At 49.4% G+C, this 22,262-nt stretch overlaps 1 protein-coding gene across 1 annotated transcript in view; it reads right to left on the bottom strand.

The window, feature by feature from the left end:
* RNF123 (ring finger protein 123) overlaps positions 1–22,262 on the bottom strand; it is a 49,382-nt gene that overhangs the window by 25,489 nt on the left and 1,631 nt on the right. Inside the window, exons 3-26 of the mRNA XM_059823243.1 lie at positions 19,824–19,903; positions 18,889–18,986; positions 17,653–17,707; positions 17,245–17,330; positions 16,384–16,470; positions 15,786–15,853; positions 14,756–14,881; positions 13,912–14,026; positions 12,978–13,082; positions 12,721–12,846; positions 11,392–11,484; positions 11,127–11,200; positions 10,535–10,652; positions 9,981–10,080; positions 9,449–9,510; positions 9,288–9,359; positions 8,473–8,593; positions 7,544–7,645; positions 6,241–6,347; positions 5,502–5,694; positions 4,732–4,877; positions 4,455–4,538; positions 3,703–3,810; positions 690–867 (exon numbers count right to left, since the gene is read on the bottom strand). Coding sequence (XP_059679226.1) covers positions 690–867; positions 3,703–3,810; positions 4,455–4,538; positions 4,732–4,877; positions 5,502–5,694; positions 6,241–6,347; positions 7,544–7,645; positions 8,473–8,593; positions 9,288–9,359; positions 9,449–9,510; positions 9,981–10,080; positions 10,535–10,652; positions 11,127–11,200; positions 11,392–11,484; positions 12,721–12,846; positions 12,978–13,082; positions 13,912–14,026; positions 14,756–14,881; positions 15,786–15,853; positions 16,384–16,470; positions 17,245–17,330; positions 17,653–17,707; positions 18,889–18,986; positions 19,824–19,903 — 2,504 coding nt within the window. The remainder of the gene's footprint in view (positions 1–689; positions 868–3,702; positions 3,811–4,454; positions 4,539–4,731; positions 4,878–5,501; positions 5,695–6,240; positions 6,348–7,543; positions 7,646–8,472; positions 8,594–9,287; positions 9,360–9,448; positions 9,511–9,980; positions 10,081–10,534; positions 10,653–11,126; positions 11,201–11,391; positions 11,485–12,720; positions 12,847–12,977; positions 13,083–13,911; positions 14,027–14,755; positions 14,882–15,785; positions 15,854–16,383; positions 16,471–17,244; positions 17,331–17,652; positions 17,708–18,888; positions 18,987–19,823; positions 19,904–22,262) is intronic.

Below are 22,262 nucleotides of genomic sequence, written 5' to 3'. Positions count from 1 at the left end.
GCTACTGCTTAATTTTGCTGCTCCCTGAACAGCAGCCACAACCTCCACTTAATGGATGTGAACACTTCAGCTATGTCTTGGTGGGAACAGAAGCCCTTCTTACCTTCGTGGACTCTGGGAAGTACAGAACAATTTGCTAAGAGCTTGCTGGGATCACTTAGGAAAAGCACAGAACATGCACAGAGGGAATCCACCTAAACACAGACTCTTGGCATCAAGCGGGTGGTCATCTCCATAGGAACGTATCCAAATCCCGGGGGGATTCGAAAGCAGTCCCAATTCCTGCACTCATGGCACATCTCCTCCCACCCAGAGACCAGCAGGCAGTGGCACACATTGCTGGGACAATCACATCTTCCAGCATCCCAGCCCATTCCTGGTGCCTCCTTGGAAACAAAATCCATAGCTGCCAGTGATTTTCACTACAGCCAACACTGTGACAACTTCGGGCAAGTCACGGGCTCCCTGCTTAAGCTCAGTGACAGTCACGGCTCACCAGCGAGTACCTACGCAAGGAACAGCACTCAACACCTGCCCCACAGCACACAGAGAATATATCGGTGCAGCACATCACAGCCAGGAAAGGACACAGAAGGGATGATGCCCAACCACCACTACTTCACCATAAGGATGTGGCTTGCTTTAGACTTTATCAGGTCCGAATTAGCAAGGCCTCCCCATCCCCTTACCTGGAAGTTCCTCCATGCTGTTCACAGGGCTGAAGTAGTTCTTGAGTGCGCTGTAGCTGTTCATAGCCACGCTGAGGTAGAACTCCGGCATGAAAGCGAAAAGTGAGCCTGTCCTGTCACCATGCTCGATGGTGCGGATGCACACTTGCAGCAGCCAATATATGTCCTGCATTTTCTCCTGGCCAAAGAGAGGACAACAATCCTCATTCAGTTTTGCCCAGCTTCTCTTTGGAGAAACGCAACAGTCAGCACCACGCCTAGACCTCAGAAACATCTCCATGTCTAAGACGTTCCTCAGACCACTGCTCTAAGATCATTAACCAAATCTGTGCCATTCGGTCTTTTCACAGAGCCACAGAAGCATTAGGTGGAAGGAACAATCAGAGATATCTACACCAACCTCAAGCTCAGAGCACAACTATCACCAGTGTGACATCAGATGGCTTTATCTCACTGAGCCTTGAAACCCTCCAAGAACTACTCCTTGGTAGGACATATCTGACCACACAGGCCTGATTGCAAAAAAGGTGTGCTAGTTTTTATTCCAAGCACACTGGCTGAAGGAAGGCAGGCACTAGCAAACCCAGCATAAATCTGCTGGAAAGAAAGCTGGTCCTTTGTAGGAATTAAATAGGAACATGCTGAAAGCTCATACCAACTCAGATATTTGCAATAGGTGGCAACAGCCTTGCCTTTCGGATTCTGTGCCAGCCATTCAACCAGATTTACTGTCCTGAGGAACATCGGGCTCTGGCTTCTCTAAGCAAAACTCAGGGGGTCATAAATTAAACCCAGAAAATTTAAGGGCATCTACATAACGTCAAGCTATAAAAATCAGCACCCACAAAGCCATAAAAAAAGGAAATATTATTCTTACCCTGCAATGCCAAGAAATATCATAAGCAACAGCGATTTGCATAAAAATAGATGGAGGAGGGTTACACTTCTAATTAAAAAAAATAAATTAAAATCAGAGGTGGAGATAAGTGATTTCATTTGCTTAGTGGCTTTTCTAAATTATGTTGCTACCATCTGTGGGAGATCTACATGGGTTTGTTCTGTAAATTAGACTGAACTAGTGTAAATCAACTAAACTGACCAAGAGACATCTTTATCTTGACACCAACACACATCTCAGCTCAACTGTTGCTTTCAGGATAAAAAGCAATTGTGCAGACAACATTAAGGTAAAGAAAACTGCATTTGGTTGGTTTTATTAAGACTCGATAACCTCAAAAAGTCATCTCAGGTGTTGCCAAGCTAGAAGAAAGCCTACACCAAGAGGATACAAAGAAAGATGTGATTTTCCACAGTGTGATGGATAAATACAGTGTCGTAATAAAATGAGCTGAAATGGTCTTCCCACGGGGATGTTTTGAAGACAGGATTATCTACTTTAAGAGTGTTTTTAAGCTGTAGCACTCCCTTTCATCTAACCTTGAATCCCTCAGCTCAGAATAAACTAGTGACTAATTCCCCCGAGGAAGAAGCAGCCTCTCCCGTGCTCTGACGCCTCAGCACAGAGCAGGACTTCACCTCTAGACAGAACCAGTCTCTTTCTCTCCATCAGCATCACCAGTGCCTACAGCACTCATACAGATGTGTCCCTCTGTTGCACGCAAGTCCCAGGGACGCAGGAGTCCTCTGGGTGGATGTCTCCATTGGGAAACTGCAGGCAGGGAAACTGTGACAGCTGTGAGACAGAGCCCTGGAGGTACAGGCACTATGGACAAGCTCCTCCGTGGAGCCACACTCCGCTCCAGAGCGAGCTCACTCAGCTCCTGAGGCACATTTCACAGCCCGAGCCAGCTAGTGACCTGCTCTCCCGGCCGGCCAAGCAGACCGAGGCAGGAGCACAAGCGGGGAAGGCTGTAACCTTCACTCCCAGATGCTGCTGATTCATCCAGAAAGGTGACACCGCATTCTTGATGGGAGGCGGGTACCTGCGTTTAATGTGACAATAGATCATCTAGAGACACGAAGAGTGTTTCTGCATGGGCCATCGGAGCGATCCCTGCAATGCACACTGCTAATGCCCCTCAGCCTTTCAAGAGCAGTCCGGGAAGAGAGGTTTATTTTCTGGCAAGCATGGGCAATGCTAATGCAGCTGGAGAGCTTCTGCAGCACAGCACTGTGCCTTGCAGTCCTGCTCTGGGAGTGAAGGAGGGGACGAGCAAAGAGCGCGTGGAGTCAGGATCAGCCACTTGCAGCTCTGCCAGACATGTTCCTAGGAACTACCACTCTTCCCCTCCCTGTTTACATCCTGGGACACATGCAGAGACCCTGCTGCCACTGCATGTTCAGGGAAATGTGTCTTCTTCCCCAGCACAAAAAGCTACAGACACAGATGGGGCATGGCAATGTGCAAGGGATGACAGGAAGAGATCTGCAGAGTGTAAGAGCACAAACTGCTCATGTGAAAACAGACCAGAGACTTTATCCGGGAAAATGGTGAATTCAGGGAAAAAGGGACAACCTGTGCAAACAGTCACTGCATTACTAAATGCAGAATGCACTCTGTCTATATGGGAACCAAGTGAAGAAGGGGAGAACATCTGAACAAAAAACCCTAGGCTTGGATCCTGCAGATTTCAGGACGAGCGGCACTAGTGAGACCCCCCCGTGATGCACAGCACAGCTCAGGGAAATGGTTTACAGTAGCCTCTATCCTCTAAACGTGTCCTGAGAACTGAATCTCCCTTTGACCTGCACCCTTCTGTCCGCAGTGCAGAGACCCGATGCCCCAAGGGAAAGCCTACAGCACCACGCACAGCTCAGACCAGACTGGACTGCGTCCTAACAAACACTATGGGTCCAAGCCTGGGACAGGATGGGGTCCAGGCCTAGGAAGGAGTCTCTGATGCACGAGAAAAGAAAAACAAGCCCCACAGATCATCGGCATTGCTCCAACACCAGGGAAAATGACACTTGTGACATATGAGCCAAGCAGCACAGATACAGAGGCTCACTTGCTCGGTGTCCTCTGAGCTGCTCACTTTATGCTCCTGCCCACCTTTGAATAAATGGTGACATTTATCCAGGCGAGGCGTCGGCTTAGGTGATTGAGCTTCTCGGAGAAGACCTTTTGGCTCTTTAGCAGTTCCTCGTGGATGTCTCTCCTCTGAAAAGAGGGAAAAGATGTGAGGGCAGATATCACTGCCATTTATAGCATCCTTTTTCAGAGCTGGACAAACAATGCAAAAGCAAATACCAGCTTGGGGCTAGCTAGGGAGTACTGGCAGGAGGGAAAGGGGTCAGCAGCCTTTCTGCAGAGGGAGTGGGAGGCAGAGCTGTAAAGAGCACTTATCAGTCTCAGCTGCAGCCCACAAGGCCTGGTGCAGATGCTGGTCCAGTGTGGGCAGCAGCTTAGGGTCAACTGTTGTCAGGGATACTTTTTGAATGCATCATCAGATACACTCAGTCTCCGGCAGCTGTAATAGGACAGATGTGTCCCAAGTCCAGCACTGGAGGGTCCCCACCCCAGGAGACCAACTCCAAGGTGTCTGCAGTACATGGAGGTTTGCAAGCTGCTACGGCTAGTCTGGGAGAGGCCAAAGCAGTTGCTTCAGACCCTCTGTTCCTTGAGGCAGTTGGTACAATGGGTTGGCACAGTATGAAATGCGGCTGCCAGCTCCAGGCATGGGTTACTACCCCATCCAAGACATTGGCCGCTCCAAGGCTGGAAATCACCCACTGTGCTTCATCTGTTTTGCCAGAAACGGAGGCTTTACCAGAAAAAGAAGCTGGGAGTCCAGAGACACTTACCCGTTTCGGGCAGCGGCTGATTTTTTCCTCTGTGTCTTTCAGTGCCATGGCGTATTCATTCACATCATCTGACACACCAACCATCTGAAAAACAAGCAGATTCCAACAATAAATGAAGGCCTTTTTTTCCCTAGACACATAAGCATGCAATCAGATCCCCCACAGGGGTTGGGAGGAGAAGGAAAGGGCACACACAGTCACTAAATAAGCAGAAAACAGTCAGCAGAGAAGCATGGAGGTTGGGGGAATGGATTCCTGCATAGCACGTGCTGCTTACCTTCCCAAGCTGCTGGTGGACACTGAGGTTGTACATCATCACTATCCCATCCAGGACTTCCAGGAGGGAGTTCTCTGTGATGGGCTGGTCTGGCTCCTCTGGGGGTCTGCCCAGTAAAAGACCTTCATTTCCATGGCTGCCTTCAACTGCAAATGCATCCCCCAGACAGGAGAGAAGTTCTCAGCAAGGCATTTTGGCACCTCAGCTTCTGCCTGCACCTCTCCGAAGCCAAAGCCCTGCTGTACTTCTGCAACACAGTACTCCTTCCCAGCCCATGTGATTCACTAGATACACTAACACACCATTCCAATCTCACTGCCTGCACCAGGCTGACCTGCCAGATCTGTTCAAACAGACCCACACCATGCAAGTCCCACTTCCTCAAGCCCTGTACGTGCTTCAGAGGCCTGCCTGGCCTGCCCCAACAGCAATGGTGCTGCTACTGCACACATCATCCTCTGGCTGGTCTGTGTCCAGAGCAAGCGTGGCTACAGCTGCCTTTGAACTAGCTCCCTGCAAAGTCTCCCTGCACTTGCAGGAACCAAGGCAGCGTCTTCTTACAAGCAGAGAGTGACAGCATCACCACTGTCATGTTCAGGATGGCAAAGAGGTTAACTTGTGGACTTGTGGGTGTCAGCATGTCCTGAGAATGGGAAGGAGCAATGCTGGCAGTAAATAGATTGCTTTCCCCTTGAGAGTACTGGGAGCTGGAAGACACCGTTCTCCCAGGGACCACCTGGGCCACGCTAGCACGCAGCAGAAGTACTCACTGTCCTCCTCTGTCCGCTGCTCCACACTTAGCGTGCGCACTTTGATCTTCTCCAGGGCGCCAAGAGGCCGACGTGGGTTCATCAGGCTGACGGCTGCCGTGCTGAGGAAGCGGTTGGCACGGCCCAGGGTGGGGGAGCTGAGCCAGCCAGGTCTAGCGAGAGCTCCACCGATGGCCAGGGCAGCAGAGGGACGCTGAGACTGAAAAGAAATTAAGGGGGAAACAGTTCTAGCTGTTTGGCTGCCTGCTATTCCTCCCTTGTCCCTGCAAGGATGTTGGTACAGATACACAGTGGCCACTGGAAGGTGAGAAGATACCCTTCCTATCATGGCTGGGCCAGCAATGCCAGGTTAGCTAACGGATATTCCTTCCTCTAAGGGACCATGCCAGGTACAAGCAGCAGATCTGCACAGCAAGAAGCTGCTCTGTCCGCAGTTGCCTCGCACCCTTTCCAATGCAAGCACCAAGAACTGCCATGGAAGGGAGGGGGCATATTCAGATCAGTGGCTAGTGAGAGAGCAGAGCAAAGAAAATTTTGCTGCTCAAACTTGGTGCATCCAGGATTTTGCTAATCTCCAGTGACCCTCATGCAAGTGCAGCTGTTTATCTGACTGCCTGCGGGCTGGTTACAGTCCTCGTCCAGACACTGCCTTCCCTAAAGCAAAGCTTTTCCAGCCAGAGGCTGAGCTTGCTGCCTTGGCACGTGGGGTCCCACAGATGAATAACAGTACATGGCTCACCTGTGCAGCTGATGTTGCCGATTCCTCATCTTCATCAAGATCGTCCATAGTCACTGCCTGCAGCTCCGCAGGGTCAATCAGGACATTGGCTTTTGCAGCCAGGTCATCTGCACAGAGCACACCAAAGCAGCTGTGAATGCAGGAGTCACCCTTCACTTCCCATGAGGCAGCCCTAGGCTTATCCTCTTTCCTGCTTCTCGGCAGTAGAGAAGCAGCCAGTGAAGTTGGATGCTGCATCAGAACAAGCTCACCTTCCCCCCAGCTTCCTTACAGGGCATAGGTCTGCCGTTGCTAACAAAGCAGACATCAAGCAGCAACAACAAGTGCTGCTCACCCAGGACCCATTTCTGTTCCTGGTCCTACAGCAACAAATAGAACTGAGGAACCAGGAGACAAAACTGGACTAGCGTAGGGAAGGAAACTCAGGGCCTGAGACCATTTTTTAAGCATCCAGCTCTTCAGTGCTGTCCCGTGACATGTCCTCAAGTCACTAGGACTGAGACTTAGAGCAGAAACCATTCTCAGCCCAGAGGAAGGCTGCACTGATGACTATGCTGTACAAAGCCTGAACAATGTGTCCTCTAGTCCATTGCCCTGTCTTTAAAGCTGGCCAGGAAGACCTTGGTAAGAGACCAGAGGAGATTATGTGGTTCTCAAGTTAAGTAACCTAATTTTGAACAGCCAGGGATCAACTTGAGGCAGGGAAAATGGTCCTTATCTTGCAAACACACTGGGGAAGGAGAAGAGAGATCTGAGCCAAAGGCAAGTGCCACATTAGCCAGAAACCAGAGACAAACCCAATCCGACTAAATGGCAAGGGGTTTCTAACCCTTCCGAAAGGGAGGCTTTGAAAGTCTATTGCCGGAGTAGCGTGCTGCATACAAACACACAGCTGCAATACATACACAGGGCTGCTATTGCTTGCTTGGAGCGGTACAGCAAGTAAATCCTGGACATCCTTCAGACCAGCAGAACCAGGCTGACGGTTAGCGCTTTGACAGCTCCCAGCCCTTGGCTGTGCTGCAGCAAAAGCACCACACCAGAGGATATTCCCAGACCACACCCTTACCTCCACCAGCCACAGGCCCCATTCAGGGATATAAACAGTAAACTGTTAACTTAAAGGACGCTCCACCCAAGAGAGATAGTGTCTTCTTCAGTGTAAGTTGCACCTCATTAAAATTCAAGTCTTCTCTCCCTACATTTAATCACAATTCATTACCCACGGCTCCCTCCCTGGGATGTCTCTCGGGTGAACTCCAGCCAGGACCTGGAGGCAGGTACTGGAAATGAGAGCACTTACCTTTCAGAGTCTTCTTAAGATGAGACAGGAGACCTCCGAGTCGCTGAAGGTCAAAATAATCCACCTTCCCATTATAGAAGAGTTGAGGAGGGACATATGCCTCTAAAGCAGAGAAGGAGATTTGTTTTTTCCACGAGTCCCATGCATAGGACCCACGCAGACACGTAAGCCTTCCTAAGACAGACCCCAAGGCCCAGCCTGGACTAATATTTAGTGACAATTTGTGTTGTCATAAAAGCACAAGCCATTAAGGCAGAGGTGATTTCCACAACGAAGCAAGCATTAGATCCATATACAGGAGCAACCCATGGCCATTGACAAGCCTCCCAGCACTTCCTCCCTCCCAGCCACAGTCACTGGGGGAAACTGGATCATCAGAAAACTCAGCAGCTCTCCACCTGGCCACTCCAGCTGTGTCACTTAGTCCCACAGTCGTAAGGCACTTACTGAGTTCAGAGAAAGGGTCAGCCTAAAGTAAAAAAAGGGAGTGCCAAACAGATCGTGGCAGGACAAGCAAAGTGGGGTTTGAGGGTAGGAAAGCAACTGGCATTGACTTGGTCTCCCCTTAATTCCACAGTCTGGGAACCATGAAAACAGACAAATATCTTCCCCTAAACTTTAACTATGGATGGGATCACTGAGCTACAGACCTATAGACCCATAATCAATATTGGACACTGCTCTAGAGCATACCGGGGAAACCAGCAAACAGTACAGGTGCTCCTTTGCAAGTCTCAGGTCTGGATGTTAACTGGACTAGATCTGCACACAGGAATTTCCCAGCGTGACTGGGAACTACAGTCACAGGGTGACAGAAGGCTCAAGCACCCATGAGAAACAAAATTTACAGCATCCTGGAAAGCACTGCCAAGAGGGAAACCTTGTCCTAACCACAAAAATGCCTTCAAAGCTCCTCCTCCAGGCCTTACCTTCACTGCTCAGTGCGGCAGGGGTCTTTGTCTTGTGGCCATCCCAGAAGAAACGCAGGGCAGTGATAAGCCGGTGCAGGAAGCACACCATGTACTCTGGCGGGCACAACACAGTCAAGTTCTAGGACAAGAATGAGAGTTCAGCCATCAGGGCAGGTGTGAAAGTGCATCTTAGTTCCAGTGGCTACATGGGGCAGGCAGAAACTTTGTGTTCTCAGCCTTGCTGTTATCTCTAGCTTCCACCACTGGGAGAGAGCCCAGCCCTGATGGTAGGCAGCAGTTTCCACCTCTAGAAAGTCCTGGGCACTGAAACAACAAGCTGGTCTGACAGAGGAGGATGGATACCACATGCTCCACCACGAAAGATGGGGCTGATCATGAACACAGAGATGCAGGTGAAGAAAGGGTTTCCTGCAACAGCGGATGCCTGCCTCCCAAAGCTGTAGGCCAACAGCCTGATCCAGGGCCAGAAGAACAGTCCCCACCTAAGCAGTGAAGAGGATGCCAAAGCCAGCATGCCAGCTGTGGCAGAGCACGCCACAGCCGTGCTCCCCGAGAGGTTTTAGGGGGATGTTCAGCTCCCACCCAAGGCTGTTCCCAAGGACCGCTTTTCCATAAATCACTGCACAGGACTTGGATAAACTGCCTGGTTTCTAGCCTCAGATCTTCTCCCTCCTCCCCTACTCCCTGCCCTATCTAGACCTCAGTTGATCAACTGCTGGAAGCAGCCCAGCCAAAAGGGCAGAGCTCCCAGCCTGAAGGTGCCGAAGAGCTCTCAGAGTGAGGCTTTCAGGAAGGCTGGCCCTCTGACTTACCCCTCTGTTGCTAGCGTTCTCCTGAAGAAACTTGCGGAATTTGTTTAGGAAGATGTATCTGGAAGCTTCCCCCTGGCAGGAGGAAAAGCAGGTGGTAAACCTATACTTTACAAGTCCTGTGATGTGGAGATACTGTAGCAAAAGATCCACATTGCACTTACCCCTCCTCTGTCCTTGTTGTTCAGCAGCAGCTTCAGAATCTGAACCTGGAGACCTTCCACCACTAAAATGGGGACACGTGTCTCCCATCAGAAAACAAGCACTGGAGAGCAACTACCCCTATTAAACCCAAGTGTGTACCCTGTCCCCTGGAGAAAGGCTACCTCCTCAGCAGAGAAGGCCCAGGAAGAACCGGTGCCAGCAGAATGCTAATCCCATCACTGTGAGAATTTTCTCCTCTGCCACCTAGCAATAAATTCATCCACAGCTGATAAACAATGCCCCTAAAGGGGAATTTTGGTTTGCTCATGTCCCATGGTGGGATGCTGCAGGTCTGTGCAGTGGGTCCCAGCACTCATACCTCTCCACCAAATAATAGCACGGCTGGCCCCCGCCTCTGCAGCACAGCCTGTCCTGGCAGAAACACAGCCGGACTTCAGGTCATGCAGGGGGTTTGGAAACAGCTCAAGGGTTGGTCCCCTTGGCTGCACAGAAGGTATGGGATCTTTGCAATTTCCCTCCCTCCTCACAGACCTTCAATGCGTTTCTTGAGCCGCTGGCAGCCTCTTTCATATGCTCGCCGCCTCAGTCTCTCCTCAGCACTCTCCTCCTTCACCTCCTTACTCTCCTTGCCCTGGTTGGGGGACAGACACTGATTAGTAGATCACTGCACAGGGGAAATATCTTGCCAAAGTGAGAGCAGAAACTCACTGAAACAATGTGCAAGTATGTGACTGCAGCTGGCAGCACACCTAAACAGGCTTTCCCTGGCTTTGTAATGAGTAAGGGCAGGAGATCTTCTGAGAACACACCAGTCAACCTGTAATTCCTTAGACGCTGTGAAGTTCCCTTCCAAATCTGTTGCCACAGAAAACTCTCCTGAGCAATAAACCCCAAACAACCCCTCTAAAGGGACAATAAAGATGAGAGGGCAATGGAGAGGCTACAGCTCTCACACATCTCTGCAGGGTGCACCAGTGCTAACGCAGCTGGGAACACGGGCCATCCAATCTCCTCAGTCAGAAAATGATGGGGGCAGCAGGCCACAGAATTTCTTCAGCCTCCTCAGTGGACGTGCCCTTACTCACCTCCTTGGTGAAGCGGTTTGGCCACCACGTGGTGGGAATGAGCTCCTGCAAACCAGCCTCCTCCACACGCAGCGGGCTCTTGATGTAGAAGAACACAACCGAACGGAGCACATCGAAGCTGCGGCCAAGTTAAAGCAAACACAGTAGCTTTGTCGGGAGAAGGTACAGGGCGTGTTTCCAGAGCTGTAGTGAGAGATCCCCTTCCAAACAACCACTCAAAGCTCTGCAAGACCCAGAGTCCCCTTCTCCTGGGAGAAGCCCCACAGAGTTATCACAGCAGCTACCCAAATGCTAGCATGGCAGCTGGACTGCTCTGAAAGTGGTTTTGCTCTACGGACATTAGAGAGGTCAGTCAGGTAGAAATGAAGTCCTCAGTCTTAGTAGGATGTGAACTATATGACAGTGCTCCCCCTCCTCAAAGCAGGACTTTGTAGAGAATGGTGTCAGTCAGACAGAGGAGACCTGAGAAATTAGAAATGACCTCTCAAAGACAGGGTGGCTTCACCTCCCAGGACCTGCAGATCCTTGAAGTCTCCTTGGCTGCATTATTGATGCCAGGGAGAACTGAGACTGGAGGAGGCACAAAGGATACAGAACATTGCTGAGTAGGTATTTCCTGGATTTCTCATGCTTCAAGACTGCAATGGTGAGCCGGAGGTAGTGAATCTAGGGAAACAGGAGAAGTAAAAGTGACTCCACCTACAGAAGATACAACTCTCCAATAGGTACAATGTGACAGAACTGCCATCTCTGGATCAAAAAAGTGCAAAATCCAAAACATCCTGTACCTTTGGACAAGGGGACATAACAGAAGCTGGCTAGTCACAGGTTCCCGGGGATTCAGAAGTGCAACTCACTTGTAATCCCAGGTCTGGGATGATGGGGGAGAACCTGTAAGCCCGCAGCAAGGACATCAGTAGCTGCTTGAGGCACTCGTGCACTTCATACTCCTGAGAAAATAAGAAACACATTGAACAGCAACAGCATGGAGTCGGGAACAGCTATACTTCCCAGAGTGTGACCTTGGAAGGAAGCATTCACTTCTGAACTGAAAAAGCAGGTGTTCTGAACCCACAGTGTTTGTCCATCTGATTCCACAGGAAAGAGTCCAAGCAGAAGTCAGTGCCATCGCTTTGCTACAGGGAAACATGTTTCTGCACTAGCAAAACCAACCCAAAAGTCATCTACAAAAAAACAAAGTCCCAGCTCCTATTTAGTTGGGCTGAGTGACCTATCCTCATGTCCCCTGAACCTACCCAACACACAGTGTTGGCAGAACCTACCCAGAAAGGAAAAGAAGTTACTCTTGTGTAAATGTGATGATAGAAGAGCTGTCTTTTTGAGTCCAACTCACAGCCAACCAGCAGGATGAGAGCCAACTCTTCCACAAACACAGCAGCCCTACCAGGGTGTTCAGCTTCACTTCTAAGATGATGAGTCTGAGGGGGCCGTGACATTTTTCAATTAAACTTCTCATGACAGCTGGCTGGGCCAGTGCCCGTATCTGTTAATTGTCACCCCAAAGGACAGACATGCTGTCTCCAAGCAGATCCCTGGCAGTGGTTGGCTCTGTGTAACCACCCCAGCACTCCAGCAGCAGCAGCTTCCCAGTGGCTAGCAAACAAAGGCTGCCTCAAACGTGTCCCAGGAAGGAGTGACCTCATCCAGCTTGGACAGGAAGGGGCATGGGAAGTTGGAGGAGGTTTTTCCCCAGCGGTGCTGGGGGTGGTGAGAGTGCAATGCCCATTTCCACCTCAGTCCTGCACACTCTGATCTATCTCTTGGGGCACATGGCGGCATTTAAGACCTCTGCAGTTACATAAGCATTAACAACATCCAAGAGACCAAATAATTTCTTATTGATAAATTTGATGTTCCCAGAAGCAGGAAGTTATTCAACATCACCAGTTCCTTTGGCAGTAGGAGAAGCTTAGAAATGCCTTGTTAGCTCATTGCCAGTGTCACCATTACCAATTACTCTGCACTCAGCACTCCTTCCATGGGTGTGAAGCAGCAGTCAGATGAACTAGGTGAGAGGGTGGTCTACCACAAAAAAAGGGATCTTGTCACCAGGAAGGAAAAGAAGCTGATCACTACCAGCATTTTCTAGGGAAGACTCCTGTCCTCAGCACCTCCCAGGGTCTCCCTGTGATCCCTGGGGAAGAACCAGCACCCTAGCAGCTCACCTCCATAAGAAGCCACATGAGATCCAGCAGCTGCTGAATAAGGGGATGGGCCTCCACTGCCCCTCCTTGCTCAAGGATGCTCAACAGGAAGGTCATGAGCACATCTTCCACCAGGTACACCTTGCACTGCAGACAGAGAGCCAGGTCAACAGTCCTGCAAGGCACAGTCACTTCCCAGAGAAAGCTGACGTTTACCTCCCCTTGCAAGCATAATAACAGGCATCTACAGAAGCTTGCAATGGGCAGGCAAAACTCACCATAAAAGGGGAGAAATAATTGAAGATGTGGGCTAATGTAATCAACACTGTGGGTTCTCCCTGCAGCTGCCACATGGACGTGTCCTTCTCCACCAGCTTCCCCTCCTGCAATGACAAACCCAGAAAAACACACGGCTTGGATCCAGCCCAATCCACCCATACACCAATGACTGAATGAACCGGAGGCCTGGAGCAGCCACTGTTTGCTGTCCCATGCCTGATGGCAGTAAAACACTTGAACGTGGGAATTTAGGATGGCAAAGCAGCCAGGCCCATGCCTATGGAGAGCTGTAGTGCAGTCCAGATGTCAGTTACTATCAGCCACAGGCATGCACCTTGAAAATGTTTTTCTGAAAGGGTTCAAGTGTACATGCTAATCTGTAAATGGGAATCCCTACAGAGGAGGTCAACTAGTAAAGCAGGCCTCCATTCAAGCCAACATCATAGCAGATGGCATTCCCTACCCTTTGGGCATAAACAGATCACCTCCCATTCTAGCGGAAAAAAATGGTTTCTAGCAAACAGTGCCACAGCCAAAACAGTTCTCAAGGCAGACCTGACAGAATTTCACCACATCACTGCAGCAGGACATCAGTAAAAAGTTTAGGATATGAACGAGCTTCTTTCAAGGCTGCAAAATCAAATCCAGCAGTTCGGACCCTGACAAACATTACCTCTTGCATACTGGGAACGAAACCTCATAGGACGGAGAACAACAAAGCCCAGTACGATTTAAATTCAGTCCTGGAACTATCAGAAATCCTATTTTGCAAGCCAAAGAGCTTCAGGGACATGCACGCCCCATGCAAAAGCATGCAAGCATTTAGACGCTCAGGTGTATGGAAACATCTGAGCTGCCAGCATGAGCTGAGAAGTGCAGAACCACAGTTCCCAGCATGCTGCCCCACAGATCCACCCAGTGACGTTAGCCTACCGTCACATCAATTCCGATATGGATCACATTCTTCAAGTAGCCTAACAGCTTGCGAGCCTTCACTAGGTCTGCAATGGGAGGATCTTGCAAGGGGCGGTAACCTTCCACTGGATAAGTAGGCAAGTGTTAAGGTAAAATGCAATCTGATCCCTTCAGGACTTCCTTTGTTTGTGCAAAGAAAAGCCTGCGTCTCTATTTTACTTTATACCCACCCATGCCTCAGTCACAATTCAAACCACAGTGCCTTCTAAATGGAGCCACAAGCTCTTATCCCCACTTCCTCAATATTGCAAGCAGCAAGTATTTCACACCACACTTCTGCTCTCATCAGAAAAACCGACAAAAGCCTCCACTCCAGTTATCAACAAGCACACCCAGGACTGCTCTGACAGGAGCTGCAGGTCTCAGCATTTGCACAGGAAGGCAGCAGGCAACCCTAATACCACGTCAGAGGTCCCATGCGGCTGGGAGGTAGGAGAGCGGTGGCCAAGAGGCTCAGCAGCACAGAAGCATTAGGATTTCCAAAACTGGAGAGTGAGACCTTTGCAGGATCCGAGTGCCTGGGAACAGGCAGCCCACGGCTGCAGCAGTAGCTGCTGATTCAGAGCTGAAAGCAAATCTCATTTCAGAAACTGTCAGGGACCAGCACTGATGTTTGTGTGCCCTGCAGTTCTGCTCCAGCTGAGGGATATCTGGTTCTTCTCTCCTTGACCCTGCTCTGAGCACAACTGCCAACAGAAGAAAGTGAATTGCAGTCAGGTATGTATATTCTACAGCCTCCAAGGATGGTGTCAGGACAGGCTCTTCTCCCTTCAGACCTCCTCTCCCCACACCCAAAGGATATCGGAGTGGACGGCTTCCGAAGTTAAAAGCAACAGACTCTTTGAATGACAGGCTGATTGCAGGGAAGTAAGCCATTCCAGCGCCCCTCGTGATGTTATCAAAAGCGGTTCCCAGAGATATGCCGTTCCTGAAAGAAGGAAAACCCACAAGATTTTAGCCACAGTAGGAAGGTTTTGAGGTCAACTGGACAATCCAGGTACCTGCATTCCCCTCCCAGCAACTTGCCAACACAGACCCATCAGTCAGTCATGCTTCTGGCACTCAACCTGGCACACATGTAAACGTCACAGCTTTGCTGAGCAAGAGCCCTGGGAAGCACAGCAGCACTCCCATTTTCATACGACAGCACAGGAAGGCACTGGAGTTTGCACAAAATGCAGAGCCCACTCAGCTTCAAGGACAACCCAAATCCTTACGAGGTAACTAACCAGCAAGACATTTTAAATGCAGGTGACATATTCGGCCTCATCCGTTTGATGGTCGTGGAAACAGAAGGATAATGCTCTCAATCTACTCTTCTCTAAAAGATAACATGGAGCATCTAAACGTCTTTAATTCCACCTGACTCGTCGCAGGCTGTAGTTTAGGGCCAGGGAACAATTCTTATTCAGGCTGGTCTCTGCTCATTGTTCACAGGAGTTGGAGGCTGGAGATTTATCAGCCTTTCCACAGCTCCTTGTGAATCTAGGATGGGCAAGGTCTACACTGGCCACAAAAGCAATCAGTGTGGCTCAGCCAACTGTAGTATTAAGCATCACGAGAAATGCCCTCCCCTCCAAAATCCCAGCAAACTTTACACAGACTTTGTAGCTTGAATATCTTTCTGCTAAATGCTCTCACCTGAACTTTGGAGACTCAACAGCCCATTTAGATGGTTTCTGACCACAAAGCAGAAACGCAAAGGCTGGAACTACCAACAAACTTAAAGGGGAGAGGGCAGAAATAGGGCTCAGCAACCTGCTGAGCAGTGAGGAAACCTTTGTGTTACACACAGACATCAACAAAGCAGGGAACAGGGCAAAGATGCTTACAAGCAGAAAGCAATGGTGCCCTCATCAAGGTCGATCAGACAGCTGACGATGTCTCCTGCTGCCCAAGACTGCAGTAAAGGGAGAGAAAAGGTTAAACATATATCCAAGGTGTTCCCACATCAGAAGACTGACTGCAACCCAACCAATCCCTTGTGATTCAGGGTTGAAGAAGAGAGAGTTCCTTCTCACAGCAGCTCACATAGGGTTCTCAGACACTTCTGGAAGCTGCACATAAGCCACTGATTGGGATCTTTTTTCCCTCCAGCACTAGGAACACACACAGGATCAAACTTATATTTATCCCAACACTGCATCATCCTCCGACATGCTACAGGGAACCAGAGCCTTCCAGAGACCAACAGCAGCACTATGCTGGGAATCAGTCTGCTGGAGCTGCTAAACACAGCACCCACATAGCATGTCCAGCACCCCTAAAGTACAAACAATTGCTGGCACACAACCTCCCCAAGAGGAGACTGAATTAGAGAGGACAGCTTGAGGGCATTTCATGGGGCCCAGAAGAATCCAGCGAGCAGGAGGAGCCACCTGCTTTCTTCTCCTTACTCTACATCCCATTCCTGGGAGGACAGCTACTCACTTTGCCATAGTTGGTAGTAGTCACGTTCCACTTCCGCACCCTGTTTCCATCGTACGCATATGAATCTGGCGTATCTCCAACTCCTTCCTGCACCAAAGTATGAAAGAGGAGACTCAGACCAGACCAAGCATAGAGGATCCCTTTCATCGCAAGGGCGGCTTTAAGGGGGAGACTGGCAGACAGGGACCACAAGCAGCTGACAGCACACATGCTCTCTCTGGGAAAAGCCCTCACTCTAGGAGTGAATCCAATGGCCTGTGATCTTTGGTTCAGAGAAATACACCATTCCCTACTCATTTTTGGGTCAGAAGAAGAATACTGGCATACTACACTTCCAAATTCTGTCAAAGCAGCCCCCCACGATGCCTGTCACCTCCCCTCTCACGTGCTGCAGAGTAGCAAGTTAGTGAAATGCTGCAGCTGACATCCCTTTCCAGCATCAAACATCTCACCCGCTGCCTGAGAAGAGCCGGCCTGGGCCTGCCTCTCCTGGGCAAAAAAGCCCTGTAGCACCAGCTGCTGAGGGCCAGCCGAAGAGACAGGCTGCCAGCACTGCAGACCCCCACACTCTCTGGAGAAGACGCCAGCTGAAAATCAACACATAGCAGTGGCTACGTGCAGCAAGAGAACAGCAACGCACCCAGCGTGCAAGGCTTTCACACTGTGCACCATTGTGTGAACGCAGACCAGAGAAGTCTAGTGAAGATTTTTAAAACAGCAGACCTGGTATTTCTAGTGTGTGTGCTGGGCACAAAATGCCAGCAGAGCACGAGCACAGCACCAATGCGATGCTCCATACCGAAATAAAAAGCAGTGGAGGAACAGAAAGCAGCCCTGTGCCACCTGCAGCAGTTATACTACCTCCTGATTAAATCTGCAGTTGAGAGTACACCAGCCAATCTGCATGAGTCCCTGGGAGGAGATGAGCACCTCGTAAATCCACTTCCCTGAAAGAAAAAGAGATGCCACACAGTAAATCCCTGCTGCCTGGCTCATTATTATAGAGACAGAACCTGACACTACTCCCACAGAAAAGAATGTGGCACACAAAGGAGCTCGGACAGCCCCAGCATTCCTCTCCCACCTCTTCACTCCAGCATCACACAATCCTTCATCCTTCTGACTTCCTGGAAAAGCCAGTGGATGAACTGGGGAAGAGGGGGCTCAAGATCTGGAACTGCAGCATATTGCAGAGCTTTCTAGCTATGTAACTCCTCACACACTCTTCCCGGGGTCTTTTCTCAAAGCATTGCCTGCTTTTCTCCTTACCTTTATAGACACACGTCGTGGCCCTGATGGAGCCAAAGTTACTGTGGCCAATCACCTGGACCAACAAACAAAAGATATTTTAAAGTCAGACAAAAGACAGTTTTGCTCAGCCCTACCATTCCCTCTGTCCTAGCCCTCAAAACCAAAGCAAGATGGAGAGCTATTCACAAGCACAGGCTAGGGAAGAGGACATCTTCCCCATTGCAGCAGCTGTACTCGGAGCTGACAGGCCCTGGGGAACCATCCAGGTCCTCCTCACAGCTCATCTGTACTTGATAAACCCCAGTGAAACATGCATCGCAGCAGCAGTACAAGGGCTACGTGGTGACAGACAGGTCCCCAGTGAATTGTGACAGGTATACAAAAGTGACTATTATATAGGAAAGACACTTGAGTCCCGGACAAATTAGAACAAAACTATAGATTCATGCTGTCCAGACTAAAGCCCAGGACTGGCACGTAACATGCTGCCCAGAAACTGAACCCTGTTAACTCCTGACTCTCTCAATCTCAGGACAGACCATGAAGAAGAGATGAAGGTAGCAACAAGGAATTCCCAGGCAAGCCAGTCTGATCAGATATGAGGGCAAGTTCTAGGTACAGCCAAGGTAAGCTACAGTGGGTGGTTAATGGGAAAGGGGAGACCAGGGCAGCCTCCTCTGCTAAAGGTAAAAAAGGTTACATAGATTAAGGAGGGAAGGAGCACAGGAGCACGGGATGTGTGTGCTCAGTGAAGGGGTGAAAGGAGTGCAGAAATTACTGAAGTAGGAAAGGATTAAATTCCAGTGGATTCTTTCAGCTCATTTTTTACATGAGGAACATCAGCTAAGGAGCAAGCAGGGAGCTCGTGGAAACAAAGGAGAAAGGAAAGCCTCAGCTTCAGCCTCTCGCTACCATTAGAGAAGACCAGAAGGAAGGAAGGAAGAGGCAGGGACAGGAAAGCTGGCTGCTGGCCTTTCCTCTGCTTAGCCAAGCTCTTCAGTGAGCCCCTGGGCCAGAGTAATCCTTTCACTTCCTTGCAGCTCCACTCAGAGCTTGCTGAGACTTAGGGGTACTGCTAGACCTTCTCCCAGGAGAGCTCATTTCCTCCAGGATCCTGTAGCTTTCTGGGTAGACTCCGTTTACAACACGCTACAAAGCCAGTGACAGGGATCTGTTATGAAGAACAAACCAAGAAGCCCAGAGTGCTTTTAGTCCCACAAGACCATTTTGTGCTGCACCCAGCATCACACTCACCCCAAGTAAGTCATCATCGACCAGCAGGAGCCCCTCAAAACCGCTCGTGTGGTCCAACACCACAGTAGAGGGACCAAGCCGGCCCTCTGCTACCTGATCTAAAACAAGAGTTGCAGAAAACCTGTTAGGGAAAGTTGTGCGGGATTTAACAGTACACCTGACGAGTGCCTCCAGCTAGACTACAACAGCACCTGGATTCTGCTACACTGGAGGAAGACTAAAATAGTGTTACCCGTGTTAGACCGTGAGAACGTCAGGAAAGGAGACACCACTGAGATTTAAAAGGAAGTTTTCACAGCAACACACAAGGTCTTAGCTATGCAGCATTCAGGTCATATGTTAAGTTTTCCACATCGCCTGAAAATTTTACTTCAGCAAAATTCATAGACCAAACTAAACTCTGAGCCAAATGTTTGGCCAACATATCACGCTTTGATTGCAGCCAGCAAGAAAAATCCTTCTTTTTAGGAGAGAAGCCAGGTTGTATCCTGCCACATCCTGACTCATTCAGGGAAATGGATGCTAGCAAGAGTACAGGCAACAGCCTAAGGCCCAAAGCGAGTACCTACAGCGGAGACCAGTATGTAAAAATTGTCAACAAGCCTCTGCATTTCCCACCGAGGACAGCACTGCACACTGCTGGTCACAGCAATGGCTCTGCATGTCATTATCAGTGAAATACCTCCAACATTTGCCCCAAAACTGCTTTTCCAGGCATTTTCGCCTAGAAATATGCCTGCTCCATCTGCAAGCAGACCTGCTCCAGGGCTGGCTGATGAGCCCCTCACAGGCAGGATTTAAAGGTACAATAAATTAGAGCACAGGAGGGCAGAACAATGCTCACTCAGGGAACTGCCTTTCATGATACAACTTGTCCTCCCAATTAAGCAGCACAAGCAGAAGCACAAATTGGACAGATGCTCAGTGTCTCCTACCTCGGCTGTCTTCAGAGCCATTCTCCTCTGCTAGCAACCGGTCAAGGTGCTCCTGCAGGTTCTGGAAGGTCAGGTGCTTTCTAGGGAATAAACATGCACAGGAGCTCTTCAGAAAACCCTGTCTCCAAGTTTTAAAGAGCTGCAGCCCAGACACACGTGTTCACACAGTCCTGAGCTGTGAGACATGAACCGGGAAGTTCCATCGATCTGTGTTTCTTGTCATGAATCTGAGGAATCTGCTGCCCAGCGTGTTGGGGCAACAAGTGAACCAAGGACCAAACACAGTGTGAACAAGCAAAGTAGTTAACAAAGGATCTTAAAGTTTTCAGTCTGCTCAAGAGTATTTTGTGGCAGTAAGAAACCATCTCTACTACCAACTGTGGACCATGACTTCGCTGCAGTCGGCATCATACAAACATGGCATAAGTCAGGATTAGGTTTTTTCCCCCAACTATTTCGTAATACAAAAGAGGAGAGAAGACCACACCAGCAGCTGTAGCAGTTCAGGCAAAGGTCAGGCTAGCCCAGCATCCTCTGTCTGACAACAGCCAAAAACATTCTGGTTTTGTACTGAGGAGAAGTCTTTCATGCACCCCCTCCGGGCCACTATTTAGAGAACTTTTTCATACTGCCCTCCCCTAGTTCTCTCTTTTCAAGGTTGGTTTACTTAGCTGTCCTTTGTGCAAGAGCCGTTCCAGACATCTGACTTGCTTTTATCCTTCCTCAAAACCTCTGCAGCTCCCTTTTGGAGTTGGCGAGACCAGAACCACATGATACTCAAGATGAGGGTAAACCACAAATGTATTCAGTGGCATAATGATTTTCCTTATCCTACATCCCTTTCTTAACAATTCCTAACTTCCTACTTTCTTTGTCTGACTTACTAAAGGCTTAGAATTCCCAACCCAGTCTCATTCCTAAACAGTAAAAATCAGCTCAGGGCCCATCATTTTATGCACAACGTTGAGGCTGTTCCCCTTTCAATACATCACTTTGCATTTCCTTACGCTGAGTTTCATAGACTGTTTCACTATCCGGTCACCGCCTCACAGCCTTACATTTACTTTGCTCTAAATAGCTTTGTAACAGCAGCAAACTTTCCCACCTCAGGCTCTCTCCCTTTCCAAGTCTCCCACGGATACACGGAACAACACAGGTCGTGTTGCAGGTCTTTGAGGGACCCCAGCAGGACCTCCTTTTACTGTGAGAGTTGCTAGTTGTTCCTATCCCTGCTTCCCACTTCCAACACCATCTGTGGAACAACTTCGCACTTCTCCAGGACTAGGGGTTTCCCCAAGACTGTGGTGAGAGACCTTTTGAAAGCCTGATGGATGTGAAGATGCACAGAAGTGGAAGCAAAGTTTTGGTTGGCATGAGAGAGGGTGGCTTCAGCAAAGCAGCTTAATCAGCAGCTAGCATGGAGGAGGAGTTCTGGAAGGGGGTTAGAAGAGCATGAGGCAGCCAGAGGGATGTCTGCAGCGAGCTCCTCTATGAGAAATTTAGGCCTCTAAAGACAAGATGTCATACCATAAAAGTTGCCCTCATATGGCAAATGTTGTTTTCAAGACCTATTTGACTGCTACTGGGCTTTCTACCAAATAGCCAAGTCCAGGGGAAAGGGTAGAAGGCAGGACAAAAAGAAACAGAGACACCAGTCCAACAAACTATCAGTTCTGTGCTTTCAAGTCATTAATCACCAGGCAAAGAAATTAGAAATACTGAAAACCAAAAAGCTCGGGCAGATGGAATATTCCAAGACATGCTGGCAGGAGAGCTCGTGGCAAAGTAACATGACCCACTTTGCCTCCCCCCCCGCCATAACCCTACCTCACCAAGAACGGAGAGGGCCAAGAGCTATTTTTAGCAGCTCTGAGCTCACATTGGAGCTGGCAGTACTAAGTATAGCCTGTGGAATGTGACCCCAGCCACTCTGCAGCACTGCCAACCAGCAGGAGCTACACGCCTGCCTCGCTTTACCACACTGTACCTGCCCTGAACCTGTCTGACTTGCCTCTGGCAAAAGAGCTAAATGCAAGGGAGATTTTTTTCTCATCCAAAGCTACAAGTTTCTGGGTTACAAGGTGAAGGAGAACTGAAAACAAACAGAAGAAAACAGACACTAAAAAGGAATTTTGTGGGGTTTTTTCATTTCGTGACTCCTAATAATAAAAGTACCAACAGTTCCACAGCCTGAGAAACATGTGGTATTCCATATATCAGTAATAGCCTTGCCTTTAGTTTACAGGGCACTCACGACCTATTTTTCATTCCTGTACCTAAAACCTGGGCATTTTGCACTTCCTTACAAGTAAAGGGAACAGGAACAATAACGTGAATGCCCACTTGCCTATTTATTTCAGAAATATTACCTAGTAATTTTGTATATGGGTTTTTTCATGTAAAAAAAAATCTGAAGAATCCTTCCTAGCAAGCCCTGCA

The sequence above is a fragment of the Gavia stellata genome, chromosome 12 (genome assembly GCF_030936135.1).
Source record: "Gavia stellata isolate bGavSte3 chromosome 12, bGavSte3.hap2, whole genome shotgun sequence".
Classification (NCBI taxonomy): domain Eukaryota; kingdom Metazoa; phylum Chordata; class Aves; order Gaviiformes; family Gaviidae; genus Gavia; species Gavia stellata.
The sequence above is the reverse complement of the archived record's forward strand: the minus strand, read 5'-3'. Positions and strand labels throughout refer to the sequence as shown.